The 21,302-nt window shown below is 44.1% G+C and overlaps 1 protein-coding gene across 1 annotated transcript in view; it reads right to left on the reverse strand.

The window, feature by feature from the left end:
• The window catches only part of FAM162B (family with sequence similarity 162 member B), an 81,137-nt gene that overhangs the window by 30,433 nt on the left and 29,402 nt on the right, over positions 1–21,302 (reverse strand). The window contains exon 3 of the mRNA XM_069236755.1: positions 471–579. Coding sequence (XP_069092856.1) covers positions 471–579 — 109 coding nt within the window. The remainder of the gene's footprint in view (positions 1–470; positions 580–21,302) is intronic.

The raw sequence follows: 21,302 nt of genomic DNA on the forward strand, positions 1-21,302 counted from the left end.
AAAAGTGCAATGACCCAAAAATGTTCTTCTCAGCCTGAAGACAGTGCCACCTCATGTTTTTAATTTCACCACCTTACACTTCTTGTCTATAGCTCATACTTGTGTGATTTTCTTTCTCTTCTTACACCCTTTCTCAATGTTTTCTTATCTTTCTTTTTATTCGCCCTTGTTTGCAGTTCTCTCCCTTGCTCTATGTCGAAGTTTATCTCCAAAAATGAGTGTCAGTGTCAGCCATCTGCAAACTTCAGCTCAAATTTAACACTAGGTACAGAGAAGCAAATAGATCCGATGACTTCTGAATTCTGCACTCCGAAGTCATTTAAATGGACTGATGTTCAATCAATCTAGTGTAAGAACAGCGATCACAATTACTAAGGGAATAAGCATCTAATGCCCGATGACTAGAATAATAACATAATTATTGTAAACCAGATTTTTTGTATTATATTTCCTGCAGGTAACAATCTTACCTTTTTACCTGATACAACTACAGCAAAACAAGCAATGAGGGTGAGTCCAATCATCAAATAGCACGCCTTTATCCGAGCCTTGTTTCTTGCAGCATCCAACATTTCTATCCTACAAATAAGATTACACACATTAGTCCTGTAAAAATTAAAATCTACAAACCAGCTAGAGATTTCTGTCCACAAGACTCTCAGGGCACCATGTGGCAGATTCACACAGAAATAATAAATATGACAAAGGGCTTGTGAATGATGGTAAATTGATTGTAATTTGTTGATCCCTAAAAATGTCCCAGTCAAAGTCATAAATTGCAAGTGGCGTAAAATGTTCATGGAAATGTTTGTGAAGCACAGAAACATAGCATTTTACAGCAGGCACTGTCACAATTAGCAATTAAGGTGCAAGAGGAGGATTTATACTTAGTGGATGTGGAACAGCTACCAAAAATAGGCGGCTATCTAGTCTGCCCTATTTAGATTAAACTGCCATGTGTTAAGTCAATATATTACAGGCGGGACCTCTGCCCATATTCTGGTTTCCTTATGTCTGTTGGTGTCGTGTGAAGGCTACAGTTTTTTAGCTGAAACCCTGAAACATAACTACCATCACCATGTTGGTAAATATCCAATTCTCTTCATCAAGGTTTCAAATGACTTGCTATATACACCCTAAAAGGTTTCAGATGAAAGTGCATCACCATCATGTTTTTGGACGCATCTATCCTCCGCATTCATGCATAAATTTGCTAAATTTAATAAGCCATATCTTATCAAACTCCCATGAAAACATGTGCACCAGTCTTCTATGGTATTTACACTGCTCATGTGTTGTGATACTAGTAGGTTTTGACCCATAAGAAGTGGGCTTCGAGGGAGTAGCCTTACTACTCTAGTGATCTATTTGGGTTTCTTCTATTTTTTCCTCACTGCATGATGTAGTGTTGTGAGACTATGGCCCATATTTATACTTTTTTTGTGCCGCATTTGTGTCATTTTTTGACACAAAAGCAGCGCAAACTTAGAAAATACAATTATACAACTATATTCTCAAAGATGAAAAAAGTGTGTTTGCAATGTGGGGTTTTATTTCTTCATGAAGGTAAATGTCCAGCCATATGACAGAGGTGAAGAAGTTGCAGGAAAGAAAACCAAAGCGAAAGAGAAACCAAATATCTCCCAGCGAGAATAGAAAATGGACATCAGAAGGTTCTAGAAGCATTCTCGCTACACCCATAAGGTCAAAAAGCAGCACCAGTTATTACAAGTATAAACCTGACAAAATCTATAATTGTCAAGCTCATCCTACAAAGGCTCTTCAACGTCATTATCAAGCGCCAGGGAAGAAGATGGATGTGCAATGATGGTATCAACCAAGGAACAACCGGCACATGTTGGTTTGATTGCTTACAAGGAAGAACAAAATACAAAGGCAAGCTATCAAATTAAACAACCAAATTCATTTGGACACTGCCCTAAAATTACAATAAAAGTCATCAGTTGCCCCGTAACCTTTAACATAGACAGTGGTGCATTGATTAACATTATGCCAGTTGAGAAGTTCAATAGCCTGTCTCCTGTGCCACGCCTCAATCCCTCAAACATGAAGGTACACACATGGGCTGCTTCTAAATCACTGCAGAGTTAAGGGTCATTCATAGTGACAACATGACATAAAGCAGTATCAGTGCAAGTGCTAATTCACGTTATTCAAGGAACTTCGTCCAGTGCATGCCTACCCAGTATTGCCACTGCTGCTGACATGGAAATTACATTTCTCAATTACAAACTGCACACTCAATCTGAAATTCTGAGTCCATTGCTGTCGTTGTTTCATGGCCTAGAAGACTCAGAAAGAAAATGAAAGTGCAACTTCACATTAATGAGGCCATTGGCTCTATTGTCCAGCAGGTACCACAGTGACACTTTTCACTTGCAAGAAGCCACTGAAAAAGAACTAGGAATGCTGTTGAATCATGACATCATTTAGAGCTCCATTGCTCCTACGCAATGGGATTCGCTCATAGTGGTGGTGGCAAAAATTGACAGTGGAGGTTCAGTGTGCATTTGTGTTGAGATGTGCCAGGCCAACAAAGCAATCAAGAGAGAAAGACATCCTGGTCCACAATTAGTGGACATGAGCATGCAACTGAACAGTGACAAAGCCTTCTCTTATCTTGATCTAAAAAAGGGATGTCATCAACTCGAGTTAGAAGAGAAGTGCAGGTACAGCACTACTTGTTTTAATCATATTGGTTTGTACAGAAACAAAAAGTTAAGTTTTGAGTGTTGTCAGCTGCAGAAACATTTCAGGATGTTACATATCGAATAATGCTCAAGGTACATTTGTGAGTTTCCTACTGAGTGCCTTACTGAGAGACTTGACAAAACAAAATGTCCCTTTCCAGTGATCTGCTGAATGTGATGCTAAAGAATAAAACATGCCATTGCGAATGCAATCAAGGTGGCCTAATTTGACCCCCAGTTATATACTTGGGGTATACTCGGTGAGGCTGGGGGCAATCGTTGCTCAACATAATTTTCGTCCCAAGGCTCAGACACATTGTGGCTTATGACAGTCAAAGATGGCCTGACACAGAACGTGCCAATTCTCAGCCAGAGAAGGAGAGTCTGGCTGTATTCTGGGCCTGCGAACATTTTCATGTGTTTCTATATGGAAAATGGTTCACTATCATTACAGACCACCAAGCACTGTTCACTATGTTTGGAAACCCGGAAGCCAAGATATCACCTCACATTCAGAGGTGGGGTTGAGACTGCAAGAGCAGGACTATTCACTTATACACAAGCCAGGTAAAAATCAGAACCCTGCTGATAAATTTCACGAGTGCCACTACATCATCAAATTGCGACATCCAAAATGTATGAGTACATTAACTTCATTTTGTGGTCTAACATGCCATCAGCTCTATTAGGTGAATAGATTATTGCTGCTACTAATGCTGATAAGAGCATGCATATCCTCAAAGACACTATTTCAACTCAATCATAGAAGATTATCAGTCAACCTTTTGCTGACGATGTTGAATTAAAAAAATTAAAAAATGTACAGGATGAACTGTCAATGACCAGAGAAGGTGTTGTATTAAGAGGCCCGAGAATCATCATACCTGAGAGCATAAGATAGAAAGTCATTGAACTAGCCTATAAAGGACATTGTGGATTTGTAGCCACCAAAACAGCCCTAATAGATCAAGTCTGGTTCCTGTGCCTAGACGAGTGAGTTGAGAGGGAACTAAAAGAGTGCCATCTTTGCAGCTGCCTTTTCCCCAAAGTGACATAGCATCCATTCTGCATAGACTTGAAAAAGATTTGCAGTTGATGTCTTTGGACTCCTAGGAAATGGGCATCATCTCATGGTAGTAATTGATGAGTATTTATGCTTTTCCTTAGTAGAGAAGTTATCAATAACAAACCATAACAAAGTCATCAAATGGCTGGATGACCTCTTAGCTTTGGGTATCCCTGCCATTCTCAAATATGATGATGGTCTGTCATTAAATTGCAAACAATTCAAAGAGTTACAAGTCATACAAAATGTCAAGCATCAAAGGAGTATACCTCTGTGGCCCCAACCCAATAGTATTGTGGAATGATTAATGGGTCCCCTCAAAAGGGTAATTTAACACGCATAGATGGAGGGGGTCAAGTTAAACCAAGCCCTATGTCAAGCACTCTGTGATTATAGTTTAACTCCTCACTCCACAACTGGTGATAGTCCTGCCACCTTGCTATCCGGGAGAGCCTTTGGAACCAAACTGCTACAGTTGACAGTCGACCGACCCTTGAATACTGATAAGGTTCGCGTCACAGACACTTTGTGAAAGTGCAAAAGCAAAACATTTGCTGATTGGCGTCAATGAGCTCAGGAATCAGTCTTTAATGAAAGTGACTGGGTCCTGGTTAAGCAGAAACAAAAGTGGTAAACAGACACTCCCTTTGTGTCGATCCTCTGTGGGTTGTGACATGCAAAAGAACACATGGTGATGGAACATTGTCCTGGAAAGTCTATCACATGGGACTCTTTGCACCTGAACCACCTACCTTGACGTTCATCAGCTCCTGCAATCATGAATGAGGTGATCCTGTCTGACAGTCCAGATCAAGCATCAGAAACTTTCCAATTGGTGCACAACCAGAGTGCATCTCAACCACCTCATACCACTCAATCTGGCTGACTAGTGCGAGTGCCTCAACAACTTATTGAAGAAATATAATGTGACTTTTTATTTAACAAAGGTCTGCGATGTAGTGTTGTAAGACTATGCACACTAAGCCTCTTGTGGTCCTAGATGGAAGCAAACAAGTAGTTACGTAACTTGCTGGGGTGTGTTAAGGTGTGGTGATTAATGGTTATGATCTAATCAGAGTGCTACGTGTGATCATATGCTGAGAATTAAAGACGTCTGTGATAGAGCTCAGTGTGAGGCATTGTCATTTGCATGCTCCCCGGCTGGGGAGGAAGCTACACATGCATTTCTCTTTTGTGAATGTTCACATATGAGGTGGATGATGATGGAAGGGAATGACTGTTGGTGAAAGTTTATAGAGAGACCTCTATGCCTTGTCTCCTTTGAGAATGTTATACATTTTTTAAAGCACATCTATGTACTAAGCTCTGTGTAGTGCATTGCTTCACAGAACAGTTTGCCATCAAGTAATATTCCCTCACATTATTTTCCCCTATGTGCAGCAATGAAGGGATTTTGTTCCATGTCGCTATCTGCACCAAAGACATGAAATGTCACAATGCAGCTCAGTGCAGCACATGAAGTATCAAAATCAGTGACTTGTTTCAGTCCAAAGACATGTTTGAAAACTAAAGCAAAATGATGCGTTTTGATAATTTAGTTGCCTGTAATAGTTACATGTGAGGTACTAATATTTTCATCACAAATCGTCACTGTAGCACCCTGATGAAAACATTCATAGCATAATGTACTCCAGTAGCATTTTCACCTCACACATAGACTAATAACAGGATTCAGAAATTTGTGCTATTATGAAATTGGACCTTGAATAATGTTATGTTCATGGTGACCCTGATATAGATGTAGAGTGTATATTTTGCACACCCATACTAAATAATAACAAGGACTGGAAAAAGGTGACACACATGATCTAGAAAAAATACATAGGCCCTGATCATTAACTTGGGGTAGGGTTGACTAGCGTGGGTCCAGGAAGACAAGATCAAATTCAGATTTTCCCAATATCCACAAAAGGTAATTTTTGGGGCACTAATGCTAAATGATAAAAATTTACATTGTCAGTACTTATCTGGAAAATCTAGCACAAATGGCTGCTGTGTGGCTCCATGTCTTGACGTGGCTTTCAAGTCACTGGGATTTTTCACCCAACAGCATTAAGGTTGCTAGGGCTTTGAGTTTTGCTTTCCTATAATAGGTATGGGCCTAGACACCAAGGCATGTTTGGAACCTTTGGGTTACATTATGTTTGTGGCGTTATGTGGCCAGTTGAAAGATACACATGTAGTTTCATAACAAATCACTGCTCATCCAAAATGATGCTAAAGACAATGAGGCATAGATCATTTGCCAATCTCTCCATTTTGGACAATGCCCAGCAAGGAAAACATGAGTTCACAAAAAGTACCAGGGTATTTTGACATCTGGACTATATCTCCTAATTGCTATTCATCCGCAAGTTCTATGCAGCTATTACATTGCTTGCAATTTGTCTCTTATTTGTCAAAAACTCCTTATTGAACGTGGTCCTATGTACAATGCTCAGAGTATGAACTTATTTAACTTCTGGTGGATCATTGACCAGAAACTCAGATGTTGCACCCAAACCACCACTAGCAATAAGCGTGTCACTTGGGTAATTGGCTGACTGTTACAGCAGTTTTTCTGTTCTCTCCCAATAACCACGTCAGTCTTGTCTCTCTCCGGCTGGAAGCAGACTCCCATGTTTGCTCCCGTTTGGAGGCAGACTTAAAAAAGCTCCTGTAAGACAATAGCAAACATATGTTTCCTTGCCTGTAGGATGGGCAGGGAAACTACTGGGTTGGGCTCCCCAGGTCACAGTCACTGAGGAGGCCCGGGGAGATAGGGTCCTCAGGGACTTTTAAGGCAAGGGGGGGGTGGCTGCATGCCCCCCTCCCTTTTAAAGACCCTGGGGCATGGGGTCCCCAGGCCCTTTTTAAGGCTCTGGGAGTGGGGCTGTGTGTCCACCTCCCCTTCAATTTTCAATTCAGCCCCGGAGATGAGATCCCCAGGGGCAAATTAGGTGCAGTGAAGGGAACTGTGCACTCCCTTCTTTCATTAAATATCCAGCTCCATGGGATGGACCCTGTAGCTGGGTTTGTGGTCCTCAGGTGGTCTCATCTTGGCCTGAGAGATACAATCTTAGGGGCCTCTCGGAGGCTCGGGGAGGGGGGCCAGACACCCCCCTCACCAAAAAAATTGTGTCGTTCCCCCCAGGCTCTGGCCCCCCAGGGAGATTCAATAAAACAAATGTGGAGCCTGCACTTTTTTAAAAATGTTTTGCTGCAGATTTGTGAATTCTCTGCACATTTTCAGCAAAATAAATGTGACCCCCACCACCAGACCAAGGGGGGTCAGGTTATGCCTACTCTGTCCTTTGTGTCTTTTTTTTAAAACATTTTTTAGTACTCAGGAATGAGTCCCAAGTCCTAAGATGGCTGCCATTACCTCCTGTATAATGTGATGGCAGCCAATCAGATCTTTGTCTGGACAAAAGGTCCTCCACTGCATTATATCTTCAAAAAATATTAACCTTAATTTCTCCAAAGCTACTGAAAAGATTTATACCAAAGCAGAAAAAGCACTTTTTCTGGACCAAGATCTAGCTTTCTGACAAATTTAGTGTAAATCCATTTAGCAGTTTGGACTGTAGCTGCGTCTAAAGTACCTATGGAAAAATGAATGGGGAAAATACGTTTTCGGTCCCCTCCCCTTTGTCTTGGCCCCTGTTTGAATGAGCATCCCAGAACTTGTGTAAACTAGTCAAAAAGTAGCACTTTTTTTGGAAAGTTCCATGGAGATTCATCAAACAGCTACAATGTTATTAGAAACACAAAAAGGCATTTTCTATGTTAATACAATCCCAACTATAACTACCCGGTGGCAGCTGCCACTGGGTCATTATAGTTAGGTTACCTTTTCCACAAGAAGAACCTTCATTGGTTTGCTAATAAGTCTGCCAAAGTTTGACGAATCCTCAAAATACTTTCTCAAAAAAAGGCTCATCTAACTCAAGTCTTCCTTGGAACGTTTTGGGGTGATATGTCAAGCGGGGGGTTTGAGAAAAAAGTGGAGGTCCAAAAACACTAAATCTACATGCATTTTCCAAAGACATGTTTGTGAAGCGATATTGCAAAAACTGCTGAACAGAATTACACAAAATGTGGCATGAAGCTACCTCTTAGTCCTGAAAGCCTGACTTTGTGATTTGGTGTAAATCTGTTTTGCAGTTTTTGAGAAAGGAAGGCACAAAAATATTTGTATGTCTGGATGGTTCGGCTTGAGGGACTCTCCTGAGAGTCCTTCAAACCCAATTTTTAAAAATGGAGTATTCTGATTGGCCGATGGGGTTTCTTTTCACTTGGGCCAGTTAGCTCACTTGTCACTCTGATTTTTCATACGCAACATTAAGAAAAATGTTGCACACAGCCATTACAGGACCCAGGGAAAATATATAAGGGGCAGGGTAGGGATACCCTGCCACCCTGGGCCTTGTGGGAGTGGGTCTCACAAGGATTTTGTTTTTTCACAAAAAATAAAAAGAAGTACCTATTGACGTTTTAATTATCATTTTCATTTTTGGAGAAAGGGGTGTGAGTTGCTCCCCCGCCCTGAGCCATTGAGGACCACACAGGGACCCCATCCCACATTTCCCCCCTCCGAGGGGAATTGTGGCCCCCATCCTGAGCCTCTTTTGGGTGTCACCATCCCCATGCAAATATCAGACCCAGGGACCTGATCCCCTGGGGCGCAATAATACAGTGTCCCGGGGATCCCACAGCTGGGCCACTGTAGATATTTGCCTGGGAGAGTGTGCCATATTATCCCAGGCAGGAAACTCTACTTTGCTCACACTTGATGGGGCCACTATTGGGTCGGGAAGCGGGTCCGTATGCCCCTTCATCCTCATTAAAAAAAAAGGCCTCAGTGAATGGGTTCCCCAGGGCCCTTAGTGGCCCAGGAAGTGGGGCAGTGTGCTTTCCTCCCCTAAAAAAACCAAAGGACCATGTACATGTGATCCCTGGTGCCCTAAATGCCTTGAGGAGGAAGATAGAGCACTCCCCTCCCCTTAAAGAAATCAGAGGCCCAGAGGAGAGGTCCCCGAGGCCTAAAGTGGATTGTGGAGGGAGCCATGCCCCCTCCCCCAAAGAAAGCCCCAGGGGATGGGTCTCTGGTGCCCGAAGTGGCTTGGGGAGATGGGCCAAGCCAAAGGATTAGACACAGGGCCTTGCTGCAGGTCAGACCACATGGTCAACTTGATGCAGTGCATGGCTGAAGTGGCTGCCACTGGTGGGCTGGACACCAGATGGCCGTATTAGCATACATAAAGCCAACCATGTGTGCAGTGGGGGGTAGCTTTATGCATTACTATGGTATTATTTACATTTTTTTTAAAACTGTAAATCCCTGAAAAAGTGGTTAAAGGGATGTTATAGTTAGGTGAATATGTCAGTGACAATGTAACGTTTTAAATTAAAAAAAAACACTAACATTCCCCACTTATGATTATCTATAGTAACTGTAACCGTGCCCTCAACTATAACTCGCGCTCTCGCCATAAACAGCTAAATACCCCACATTTTACACCACTCATGACACTATATGTATATTTACCAATATTTGGGTAATAGGAATACGGCCTGGCACTATAATCTCAGTGCACCAGTGTAGTAGTGTAGTAAATAATAATACAAAAATAACAGTACTTAGATGTAACCAAAATCACACAATGTAAACTCTTTTGTTGTTCTTCTTTTATTCCTTTTTTATTGGATCACTTGTTATGTGTCTTTATAAAGCAAACACAGCTGTTTGCAAAATACAGGAATTACACATCAGTAATTTTTCATAAAAACAAAACCACAAACATGCACTGATGAGGAAAACAAAATGTATAACCAATTAACCTAGTGGTGATTAATAATTCATTCACTTTAACCATATGTACTTAACTTTTATAATGCACGTCCCATATTATAAATTGCACTAACAGATTGACAACAGTTACATTGGCCTTCCCAGGGGACAAGCAATTTCTCCTTTTATGTTTGTATTATATATTTGCAGTCCTGGCCCGCTTAGGCTGCTCTACTTTAAGTGAGTGTTTTATATCCACATTTGCAAATATTTACCTTAAAAGGTCTGTATATATTTTCCACAAAAAGTTACTATACATCTTCAGGCCATGAAATAGGACAATCTTCTGCAATGTTAATTCCTGTAAACAACAATTCACTGCTATTTTATTTTCATATAGCAAGCTGTTTCCTGAACATTCTACATATTTTACAATTAAAGTAAACGTGCACCAATATAAGGAAATAATCTACTCCTTTATCTTGTAGGACCATTTAAAGTTAGTATTTGCATTCACCTTAATCCTCATCATGTCTGTTAAAAATGTATGCAAGTAAGTTATTTGTAAAAAAAAAAAAAAATCTACTTTTGGTAATTGAAATTTGATTTCTATATTATAAGCCATTATCTCACCTAAGCAAAAACAGATGAATTCAAATGAGTTACCGCTTGCATCTAATTTACTTTTCTGTCCTTGTTCATATAATCCCTGTGATACAGGATCCTAAAAAAAGAAATTACGTGTCCTAAATTCTTGTCTCTAAATAAAAAACGAACACTTTCAGCTCTTCATTCCACTATACATCACTATGTGAGTGGGCCGCCCTATCTTTTATTCGAATACCCTATTCAATTTGTCAAAGCTATTTAAAACATTGTGCTATGAAACATTACTAAAATCGCACTCTCTACATTGTGACACAGATATCTATGGGTTCTTCTTCATTTACAACCATCCATTTTTGCTAGGGAGCGGGGTATTCGCCTTTCAATTATCAAACCAATGGCCCCCCTCCTATGGGCTAATTTTAGTCCTGGGTACTGCCACCTCCTCAGGGCTATCTTTCAATTACATGCGGGGATGCGCTGCACCCACAGGCCCAGAGACTGCCCCCTCCCAGAGGCAAACGTTGCAGTGCCCCACAGCTCAGGGGACTGACACCATCCTGGGGCAAATATTGAATTAAATGTAGGGGGATATCGCAGTCCTGGGGACAGCCACCTTCCCAGGGCAAACATTGATTGAAATGCATGGGTCTGTGCGGCCCCCTCCCAAAGACCCAGCGGCCACCACCTCCCTTGGGCTAAAGTTAAATTATATGCGTGGGACAGCTTGGTCCCCCCCCTAGCCCCATGGACCAATACCGCCCCATGACTAAAATGAACAAATGTAAGGGGTCCGTTGCAGACCTCCTGCTCTGGAGGCAACCTCCTCCCCGGGGCAAATTCTAATGTTTGAGAGGGGGCCGTACGGCCCATGTTGAGGAACCAATAATGGCCCTGGGGACTACCACCACCCCCAGGGTCCGCTCCTGCTATGTCCCAGGGTGTCCACCCCTGGGATAGCAGTTTGTTCTGACTTGGTGGAACTTTGACAGCTTCTGCCAAGTCTGAGCAAACACTCCGCTTTCAGCAAGTGAGAGCTTCTCAAACAGCTCTTGCTTGCTGGAAGTGGAAGTTTTCTCTGTTTCCCTGCTTACAGACATGCAGGCAATGAAACAGAGGAAGGAATTGCTGTCACAGAGCGGGAGCAGCATCTTTAGCAGTTCCCTCTTGGTGACAGCAATGCTGACTCAGGCAGAAGGCTGACTGGGACCATGGGGACCTTCAGGCTCCCCCCATTGTCCCACTATACACTGGGTGCCCTGGAGGGCACCTAGGAGAGATGGGCGTGTCCTGGTGGCCTAAATTGGCATGGGTCGATGGGGGCTCATGGTCTCCCTACACCATTTGATAGTGGTGGGCCCCTCCCAAAAATATTTTTTTAAAGAATAAGGCCGGGCCCGGGGTATTGGCCAGGGAAGGTGGGCCATGCAGCCCCCCTCCTCCGTTTATTGAAGGCCAGGCCCTGCGATATGAGATCCATGGAGTCCAGCTCAGACTGGGAAGGTGGGTGGCCCTGTGGCCCTCCACTGGAATTGTAGTGGTCCCTGGGGCTGAAATCGGCTGGGGGAAGAGGGGTGTGTGCCCTCCCTCCCCCACACAGGCCATTAACCCAACAAGTTACCACTTATTAAAAAACCATTAAAAGTGCTCCAAGTTGGATAGACATATTGTGTAAAGTATAGATTTGTGTTTCATAAACGAGCAGGTGAGCTTCCATTCTGGCCATGATGCTCATTTCACAGAAATTAAACCTCAACAGGAAGCACTTACAAATATGAACGTAGAAGGTGCCCCAGTTGAAACTCCAATTCTGGAAAGAACAAATGATACTAACTCGTGGGCTTGGCGAAGCCAAAGCAAATGTACTTATTCTGTGATTCCATAATGAAAAATCCTTTGTGGAGATGAATGCATCTTTCATCTATTGAAGCACATTCAGACACTCTCACACCCACTCTTACACCAACATAGACCCTCTTACACTCATTCTGATACCCAGATAGACACTCTGACAGCCACTCTCACACCCAAGACACCCTATCACACCTATTCTCACACCCAGAGAGACAGGCCTCGCGTGCAACTCGTGCACGTTGGTGGTTGGATTAACTTATAGCAAAATTGCTTTAGGTTAAAAAAACACTGAAAAACCTAAGGGTTACATGGACGTTATAGTTAGGTTCTGAATGTACTTGCACAAAATCAGAGAAATTCAGCAGTTAGTTATTCCAAGTTGCTATAACTCACTGCCTAAGGTAACTATAACTCCTGGCAGGTGATCAGGGGCATGGGTTTGGTGAAGCGGATTTGTTTTGTATGGCAGATACTCCCCTTAAAGTTCCTTGCACATCTAAAAGTAAGGAGTATATAAAAGTAGTTACGGACAGCAATTGCTCCATTTATTCCTCACTAGGAGCAATTGCTTACACAACCGACCTTAAATAATAAATTCACAGTCAAGTAAAGAGAAAGAAATCTCATTTGTCTACACTCATTAACCAAAGTATCATACTTTCTTCAAAAAATAAAAATGATAGTGGTGTATTGGACGTTCAATCCATTTCCCAAAAAATGAGTCCTCATGACTCTGAATGCTACTGTGTCCCCACTATGCACCACTCCACCTCCTGCATCTGCCTAGGAGCCACTCACGCACCTGAGTGAGCCACATTCCACCAGAAATTTGGTGAAGCGGCTCATGAGTACGTTGGCCTCCTGGAGTCACGGTACAGTCTTCTTTGGTTCCTTTTGGGTTGCTTGATTTCCTCTGGTCTGCCCCACTGTGATGCTTCCTCCTCTGTCATGCATTCGGCATCCTCCAGCTCTTCTCTTTCCTTGTGACAATTCTCCTACGCATTTGTTGATTCCTCCTTAAAAGGGCCGCCCTCAATTTGCCATTTGTTCCTGGTACAGTCATGTGATGTCTCCTCTGTCCCACCTAGCGGGAAGTAGATGGAGGGGGAGGGACTTCCGCTTTTCTCACCAGCCTCTGCCTGACACACAGAATGAGGCTGGAAGTAGAAGACAGCAGGTTCAGAGGTTTTTTCTGCCACATCTGTCACATAACATGGGGAGTCATCCAGCCCATCCTCAGAGGTATGTCCTTGTGACACAGGGCCATGTACAAATAATTAAAAAGATGGATTAACAAAAGCTATATCCAGTGTTTTTCATGGGCAGGTGTTCCAAGAAGAAGTACATGCACTTCTTTCATTTTTGACTTGTTTAGGTGCAGAAGGACAGAGGAGGTCATTCTGACCCTGGCGGCCGGTGGCCGCCAGGGCCACCGACCACGGGAGCACCGCCAACAGGCTGGCGGTGCTCCCATGAACCGCCGCGGTCAGAAGCGGAAAGTCGGCGGTCTCCCGCCGACTTTCCGCTGCTCGGGGGAATCATCCATGGCGGCGGAGCGCGCTCCGCCGCCATGAGGATTCAGACACCCCCTACCGCCATCCTGTTCATGGCGGAAAACCCGCCATGAACAGGATGGCGGTAGGGGGTGCCGCGGGGCCCCTGGGGGCCCCTGCAGTGCCCATGCCAATGGCATGGGCACTGCAGGGGCCCCCGTAAGAGGGCCCCAAAAAGTATTTCAGTGTCTGCTTTGCAGACACTGAAATACGCGACGGGTGCAACTGCACCCGTCGCACCCCTGCAACTACGCCGGCTCAATTCTGAGCCGGCGTCCTCGTTGCAGGGGCATTTCCTCTGGGCCGGCGGGCGCTCTTTTGGAGAGCGCCCGCCGGCCCAGAGGAAATGTGTGAATGGCCGCCGCAGTCTTTTGACCGCGGTGCGGTCATTTGGCGGCGGGACTATGGCGGACGGCCTCCGCCGTCCGCCATAGTCAGAATCAGGCCCAGAGTGTCTTTGATTATCACGACTAGGGCAAGAATGGAGCAAGTAATGTGTTGACTGATGTGTTTGCTGAAGCAATGAAACATGCAGACCATCATTATTTAAAGGAAGTCAATCATATATTAAGACTAGGTCTCATATACTACACAAAGAGAAAATAAAACAATTGAGACATTTGTAACAGCTTTCAGGGAGTTAGCACCAGTACATTATTTTGTGTAAATGTCTGATCAGTTAAGGGACCACCAGCTCCTTGGACAGTGCAGACTCAAACAAAATCAAGCAGAAGCCTCACACTACCTGAAGCAAAAACAGTTGCCAAATTACAAGAGGAATCTATAAGATGTTTAAAAGACTTAAGCATAAAGAAAGAAGGAACAAGGAATGAAGTACATATTGTTAAGACAAAGCATGAAGGAAGTTAAACAAGAGACATGAATAAATGAAAGCATACAAACACTGAGTAAAGATCTCAAAAGAGCAAACAACATGCACCCAGATTTACTAAATATTCAAGCAGCACAGCAGTGAAAAATGCTGTGATGTGCTGCGTGAGAAGAGAGCGCCATATTTACAGAAATATGTCTCTCTCTCCTCCCCTCTGCCTAGCACTGGTGCTGATTTTAGCTGCTGTGTGCCAAATACACACCTTTATGCTACAGTGTGAGGTTGTGTGCGTGAGTCTGATATAGGTTTTGTACAAAATACTATGTGCAGGCATGCTTTAAACCTTTTCTTACCTTGTACGTGTGCTACATAGTGCAGCTCACATGCAAAGTCAGAAGAGAAAGGTGTTAACTCTCTGGTAGCTTGGCACAAAAGCAGTCAAGTTTAATTTAGAGGTAATGTGTAAAGTATTTATGCAGCACACAAATAGTTATAAAGTGAAAACAGAGCAGAAGAAAAATCCGACACAAATTTAGAAAAATAGAGTAAAGTTTTAAAGATTATTTGACACTAAAACAACAAATCTCTATTTAGGTAAAACTAGAGATATGCAAAAAATTTAAGTTAAGCATAGTGCCTAAAATCACAAGGTGCCACTCACGGTTATCTGATCATGTGGTAAGACCGAGTGAAAGTCACCAGGTTCAGGCTGACCATGATGGAGCACAGGCTGGATATAGGGACCAGGCTAATAATGCTGAAAATGTTAATTTACAAAGTTCAGAGGGAAGAGTCCATTTGTGGTAGAGGAGGCGACAAGGAGCAGGGAGAGCATCGCAGATGGTCGCCGCTGTAGAACAAAGAGCAGGTCAGGCATTGCAGATTGTTATTGATGTAGTGGGAAGATCCTTTTAGGAGTCGCGGATGGTAGTTGCTGGAGCTTTGCGTTGGTGGTCACCACAAGCTGTCCATGCTGTAGAGATCTGGCTTTGCTGGTTGTTGCTAGCAGTAGCTGTAGCGCAAGGAGTTGAGTTTACCGGAGCTTTGTGTTGGTGGTCAGCATACGTTATAAGATTGTGGTGCGAACTGGCCTATTCGCGGTTGCAAAACTTCAAAGTTTCTCCTTTTCTATTAGGAGGAGCACAAATGATGCCACACCAAGGGTTCAGGAGCTGAAAGGCACCCTTTTGGACCAAGAATTCACTCCAGCAAAGACCAGCAGGGCTCAGGCAGATCCAGTTGCAAGTCCAGTGCGGCAGCTCAGCGTGGCTGTTGTGTGGAGACCTCTGGAGCTTGTTTTGTCCCTGTAGCTCAGAACAGATGGGCAGTCGGCTGACTCTTGTAGTCACCTCAGTGCGGGAAGAAGGACGCAGGTCCAATTTGCCTTCTCTGTCAGCCGGGCAGGCCTCAAGCAGCAGGGCAGCCCTTTTTCTGCAGTATCCACAGATCAAGGAGAGTACTGAAGAGTGGGTCTGTGTGTTCCCTTTTTTATACCTGATGCCCACTTTGAAGTGAAAGAAATGTCTGGTGTCTTCCCCCAACAGACGTGTCTGGAATTTCCCACCTCCCTGTCCTGGTCCCAGTCTGTCTGCAGGCACAATAGGCTACTGCAAAGTCCTGTGTTTGTGAGACGAGACAGTGTCTTTGAAATGCAAGCATGACAATTGACAGCTTCACCACTCATGTCAAGTCAGGATGGCCCATCCTAACAATATTCAGACCTTCTATTGTGCAGCTTTCTGAGAGGAATACACAAAGGCCAACTACACCTAGTCAAGTGACCCAGAAACAGGGTGAAGGCTCCAAATCGTTAGGGTAAGAAAATACCAACTTTCTAAAAGTGGCATTTTCTGAATTGTGACTTAAAATCTAACTTTACCATTAAAGCCAGTTTTAAATTACAATTCCTCAAACACCAAGCATGACATTCTTAGCAACTCCCAAACAAATGTTATCACTTATTATTTGTAATATGGAAACCCTAATGCCATCCTAAGGGAGAGATCGACCTGACAAAAGTGCAAAACTAATTATGAGATTTTTTCACTACCGGAACATGTAAAACAGAAAAGTACATGTTAATTTTTTAAATATAATAAACGATGCTTAGTGGAGGAACCTGGGGTGCCACAGACTCATTTCATAACACCATACATGCCAACATTTGGAAGTGGGAAAGAGGGAGGTTTTTTTAAAAAAAAAAATAGAGGGGTACATTTTCTCCAATGACTTCCATTGAAATGGTTGCAATTTAATTGGATTTTGCAATCACTGTATAAAAACCTGTGTCCACTTTCTTTAAAATTGGCAACTTGTCACACACCCAGTTGCCTATTATAAAGAAACGTCATCAGATCTCAACTATAATTGCTTAATACAGTTGAGTTCTAACATCACAATGCCTTCTGCCAGAGCCTGCAGCTGAGAGGAAAGACAGGGCAGGTCACCGAGCATTGTTAAAGAAGCTCTTTAAGGAGTAAAAAGGAAACATTGCTTTACTTTCTGCTCTGTTTTTCTAGCTGTAGAGTGACAAGCAGAAAGTAGATGTTTATGGCAACATGCACTTCTTGGGTAAGGAGCAGGCATGTACCTAACGGATGGACCTGGGCTTTAGAGCAGTGGCCATCTTGGAAAAGGAGTTATGATGAAACTGGCAGACATCTTGAATGGCAGCTAGTTGTTTGTATTTCAAGATGTGCTGTTTCCTCATATTTAGTAGTAGTCATAACAGCTCATGAACAAAATGCACGTGCACAGTATTGCATTAAACCTAAGGACTTTAACAATGTTGTAAACAGGATTGCTTATTTCCTTGAAATGGAGGTTTGACTTATACATACATGTCAATAAACCTGATTCAGGCTGAAGACTCCCGATTTTTTTCAGCCACAAATTGCTTTATTTTGGCTGCCTCCCCCCTGAAATCGCCTCTGCTACAATGGAAGGCAATGGGGAAAATGCATTCTCCTGATTATAACTCCCACATTTCTCTTCTAAAAAGTTGGAATGTTTGCATGTATGTCTTTGAGGAATTCCTTCTTGTATTGCAGAACATGTTTTTAAATGCATTTGTTTAACTTATGTTTTAAGAAACATCATTAAAAACATTTTACAATTAAAACGTATATCTGATGAGGATTAATGAAAGTTTTGCCCTCTGTCTGCTGACACAACTGTGTCATGACACGAGGCGATCGTTTCTGTTAACCTTTGCACCATATGTAAAATCCTACACATGAATATTCTATTGAAGTAAAGCTGGATTACTGGTTAGGCTCCTAGTAAGCCAATTCTTGTAAGGATATCTACTTTTTCTATGCCTTGGTATCTAATGGGTTACTACAGCCACCACATTTAAAAGCATGTGTATTAATATAATGGAAATGACTGAAGCACCACCAATAGTAAGCAAAACGTATTTTCGCTGTCATCCCTTGCCAACACGTTTGTTTGTTTCTGCCGAACAGTACTGATGTCTCTGATACTAGATAGATTTTAACTGTCTGGAATTAGTAATTGATCTGGCAATGTTAGTATATGTTCCAGTAACTCAGACTGTTAGAAGCTGCACACTTTAATAAGTTCAGAGCTTGGCAAGTAATGAGTTCAACACATTGGTGAACTGAGGATTTTTAAAGCCTGTTTGACAGACTTTGGAGCAAGCAGGGACTACTGGGCCTCAGCCAACGGGGGATGAAGTTGTTTTCCTTTGATGTCCTGGTGTCGGTACTACTGTGGCTCTGCAAAATTGGCCAACAATAGCCCCTTCAGCACTTGACTCCCAGTGGTAGTGATGGTGAGCAGTCTGAGGCTTCCCAGGGAGATAGTGTTAGGGTGTGTAACCTCAGAACTCAACAGTCACCCAGCAGTGCAATAACGGAGTCCAACCCAGTGCTTTACTTTGGCAAAGAAAAATACTTCAACATATACGTAAAAGTCTACACTTCACAAAACAGGCTACATGTACAATTATTTGCTGGTGGATGAGTTTATAATTATTTATTGAGAAGTTATTTATTGATGGGTTGTGGTACCACTATATTCCCCTTTTCTGGATGTCCCTGCTTGATAAAATAACGCAGATTATTGTTGTTGTTCCCTGCCTGGAACCATTTATATGGATGGATCACACCTATGCTCCTCAGGGCATGTAGATAACTCTCCCCAGTCTTCCTCTTCTGGCAAACCCACACAAAACCAAGGATCAAGCTACTTCTGACTCACCCTGGACAGTTACACCTTCTGCAGGTTTGGCAGACTTCCTTCTCTTAGCAGATAGGTTGACTTCTAGGCATTCAGATCAGAGGAATGGCTTCTTCCATCTAGGCAAGACTTCAGGTGGTGCCCCTTCACCTCCGGGAAACTGTCATGCAGTCAGCAGCTGTGGTTGCACAGCATTTCTCTGAGTTCTCTGTTGATCACCCCCTTCCTAAGTCAAACAAAACCTGGAACTGAAACAACAGTGGTCCCCACTTTTGTGCAATTAGAGGGGAAAGGTGTATCCACTTTATCCATTTTCAGAACAGGTTTGGGGTGTTTATCCTTTCATGTGTCCTTCTGGCTTTCCAGTAACAGTCTTTTTTGAGGAGTGATGTTCCTCACTGCAGGGTAGATTCCATCCTGGAGCACCCTCAACAGAGGCAAAAAGAGATGTGAGCTTTCTGCATCTGGCTATCACAAACCACACTGAGTAATGATTGAGGAATAGATAAACACTGGCCTCATGTAAAGGGTTACCTTTCACCTTCACAGCAGAGACTGCACTCCCCACCTTCTACCAAACTGCAGTCCGACAGGAAAACTAATCAGTATCTCCTCTCAGCAAAAGGCCCGATTGAATTACTAAAGGATCCTTGTCTCTGCTGTCCACACTTCAGTGCCTAGGTCTTCTCCCTTCAGCTTCAGAAGAGTCTGCAATAAACCTCAACTGTCTGGAAATTCAACCTCACCTCTATTTTGTCCACAGGAACAGGCCAGGGGCAGATGAAATGGAAATGATGGGCCTTCAAAACTCTGACTACCACACAGGCCACATGCACACAAACATACATAATATAAACTTGGGCTGTTAGCGCTTGGATCCTAAATGCATAGACGCAGAACTTTAAACAAGTGGGTCACTAGGCCTCCACTGCAGTGACACAGATAAAAAGGTTTGGTCGCAACTATAAAGTCACCAACAACTGTACACCGCCACCACTTCGCTATATGCTAAACCCACAACAAATAAAGTGAGGACACACGTGGTGTGCCGCTTCAGGTCACAAGACAGGGCCTCACTCATGTCAATGGTCAGTCCTAGGCCTTCACATACACACTAAATTAGTGTGATACTAAGGTCAAGATCAGAAACCAAGATACCAGATACCTACAGTTGGGCACACAAATCTAGAAATCATTGTTGTACAGCATGCAGAGGACATTCCTGTCCCAATAAGAGGAGTTACATTATATTCTAGGCATCTGGAGCATGGTCAGACTGATTGACACATGGATGGCCTATCTCATATAGTCACAGAGAAGTTTTGAAAACATTGTGATGGACTGCATCTCTGAAAGGCTTGTGCCCTGCAGTTTAGAAGGCAGAGTTTCTAGCATTTTCTTTGCCCTACCTCATTTAATATATACATCACCCTCTGGTGTTCTGATACTCTCTTTTGTATTTGAGATCATATCATATGGGTGGTGGTCCCCAGTGCGATTACTGGCTCCTTGAGGAGGGCTGCATGCCCCCCCTCCAACATTTAAAATTTGCCCCAGGGAGATGGTGGCCCCTGGGGCTAGGGGCCCGCAATGGACCCCCTTCCTCATCATCACATGAAGGTCCCTGGGTCTGCAGCGGGAGTGGGGGAGTCGCACGGCACAGCCTTAATTTAAATAAATAGCCCCAGGGAGGTGGCATCCCCAGGTCTGTGGGGGAGCCCATACGTGTCTCCCCCATCTCAAATTCATGTTTTGCCCAAGGGAGGGGGTGGTGGTCTCAGGGGCACCGGGGTGGCTTCTCAGCCCCCCCACATATTTCTATGCTATCAATCCCCGGGGTATTAGCCCCGGGGAGGTGATGGTCCCCGGGGCTAATACGAGTCCTGGGGGGGTGACATGTGCACCCCCTCCTCTTTAAAGCCCCTAATGCCCTAGTGGACCAGGCCCACACAGGAATTTTTTTTTTTTAAAGGGCTGGTGGCTGCCCTTTAAAAAAAAAATGTTAGGAAAATCTGTGGATATTCAGATTTCTGACACTTAAAAAAATGCTTTTTAGCCTTGGCAGGGACCATAAGGGACCCTAGACCAGGTCTAGGAGCTCAGGGTGGAGGGCGTGGCCATGGAGCTGAACATGGCGCACGCTTAGCCGTTTAGCTGCGGAGGGGCCGACAACAATCTGTGGCCCGGACGCGCCAGACCGGGCAATCCCTCATCTGGGGGACAGACACAACGACCCGCGCGAACGAGCGGTGCCGCTGGGACGTGGTTGTGGCCCCGGCGCAGACCTCTAGCGGAGTCGGACCGCCCGGCGCTAGCAGAGACCCGCGGACCTGCTGCTAATCGGAGGCCGCGCCCCCGAGTGAAGCCGCGGGCCGCGCCCAGAACCAAGCGCAGGAGAAAGGAACACCGGCGGGGTCAACAAAAAAATAAATCAACCAGGGAAAATACCTGCCGGTGGCGGACCAGCCTCTTCCACTGGAGCCAGAGCCCGGCGCCCGCCTGCTGCGGGACCGCCAGCGCTGCTGCTGCACGAGCGCGGGGAGCCCCCCGGGGCTGCCCAACGAGGAGACAGCTTCATGCGCACCCCTCCCAAGGACACATAACCGGCGTTGCTGTGGCTGCTGCCCGGGGGCCCTCTGACACCGGCAACAGAACTCACTCTATTCCAAGCAGCCTCAATTGA

This window comes from Pleurodeles waltl, chromosome 5 (genome assembly GCF_031143425.1).
Source record: "Pleurodeles waltl isolate 20211129_DDA chromosome 5, aPleWal1.hap1.20221129, whole genome shotgun sequence".
Classification (NCBI taxonomy): Eukaryota; Metazoa; Chordata; class Amphibia; order Caudata; family Salamandridae; genus Pleurodeles; species Pleurodeles waltl.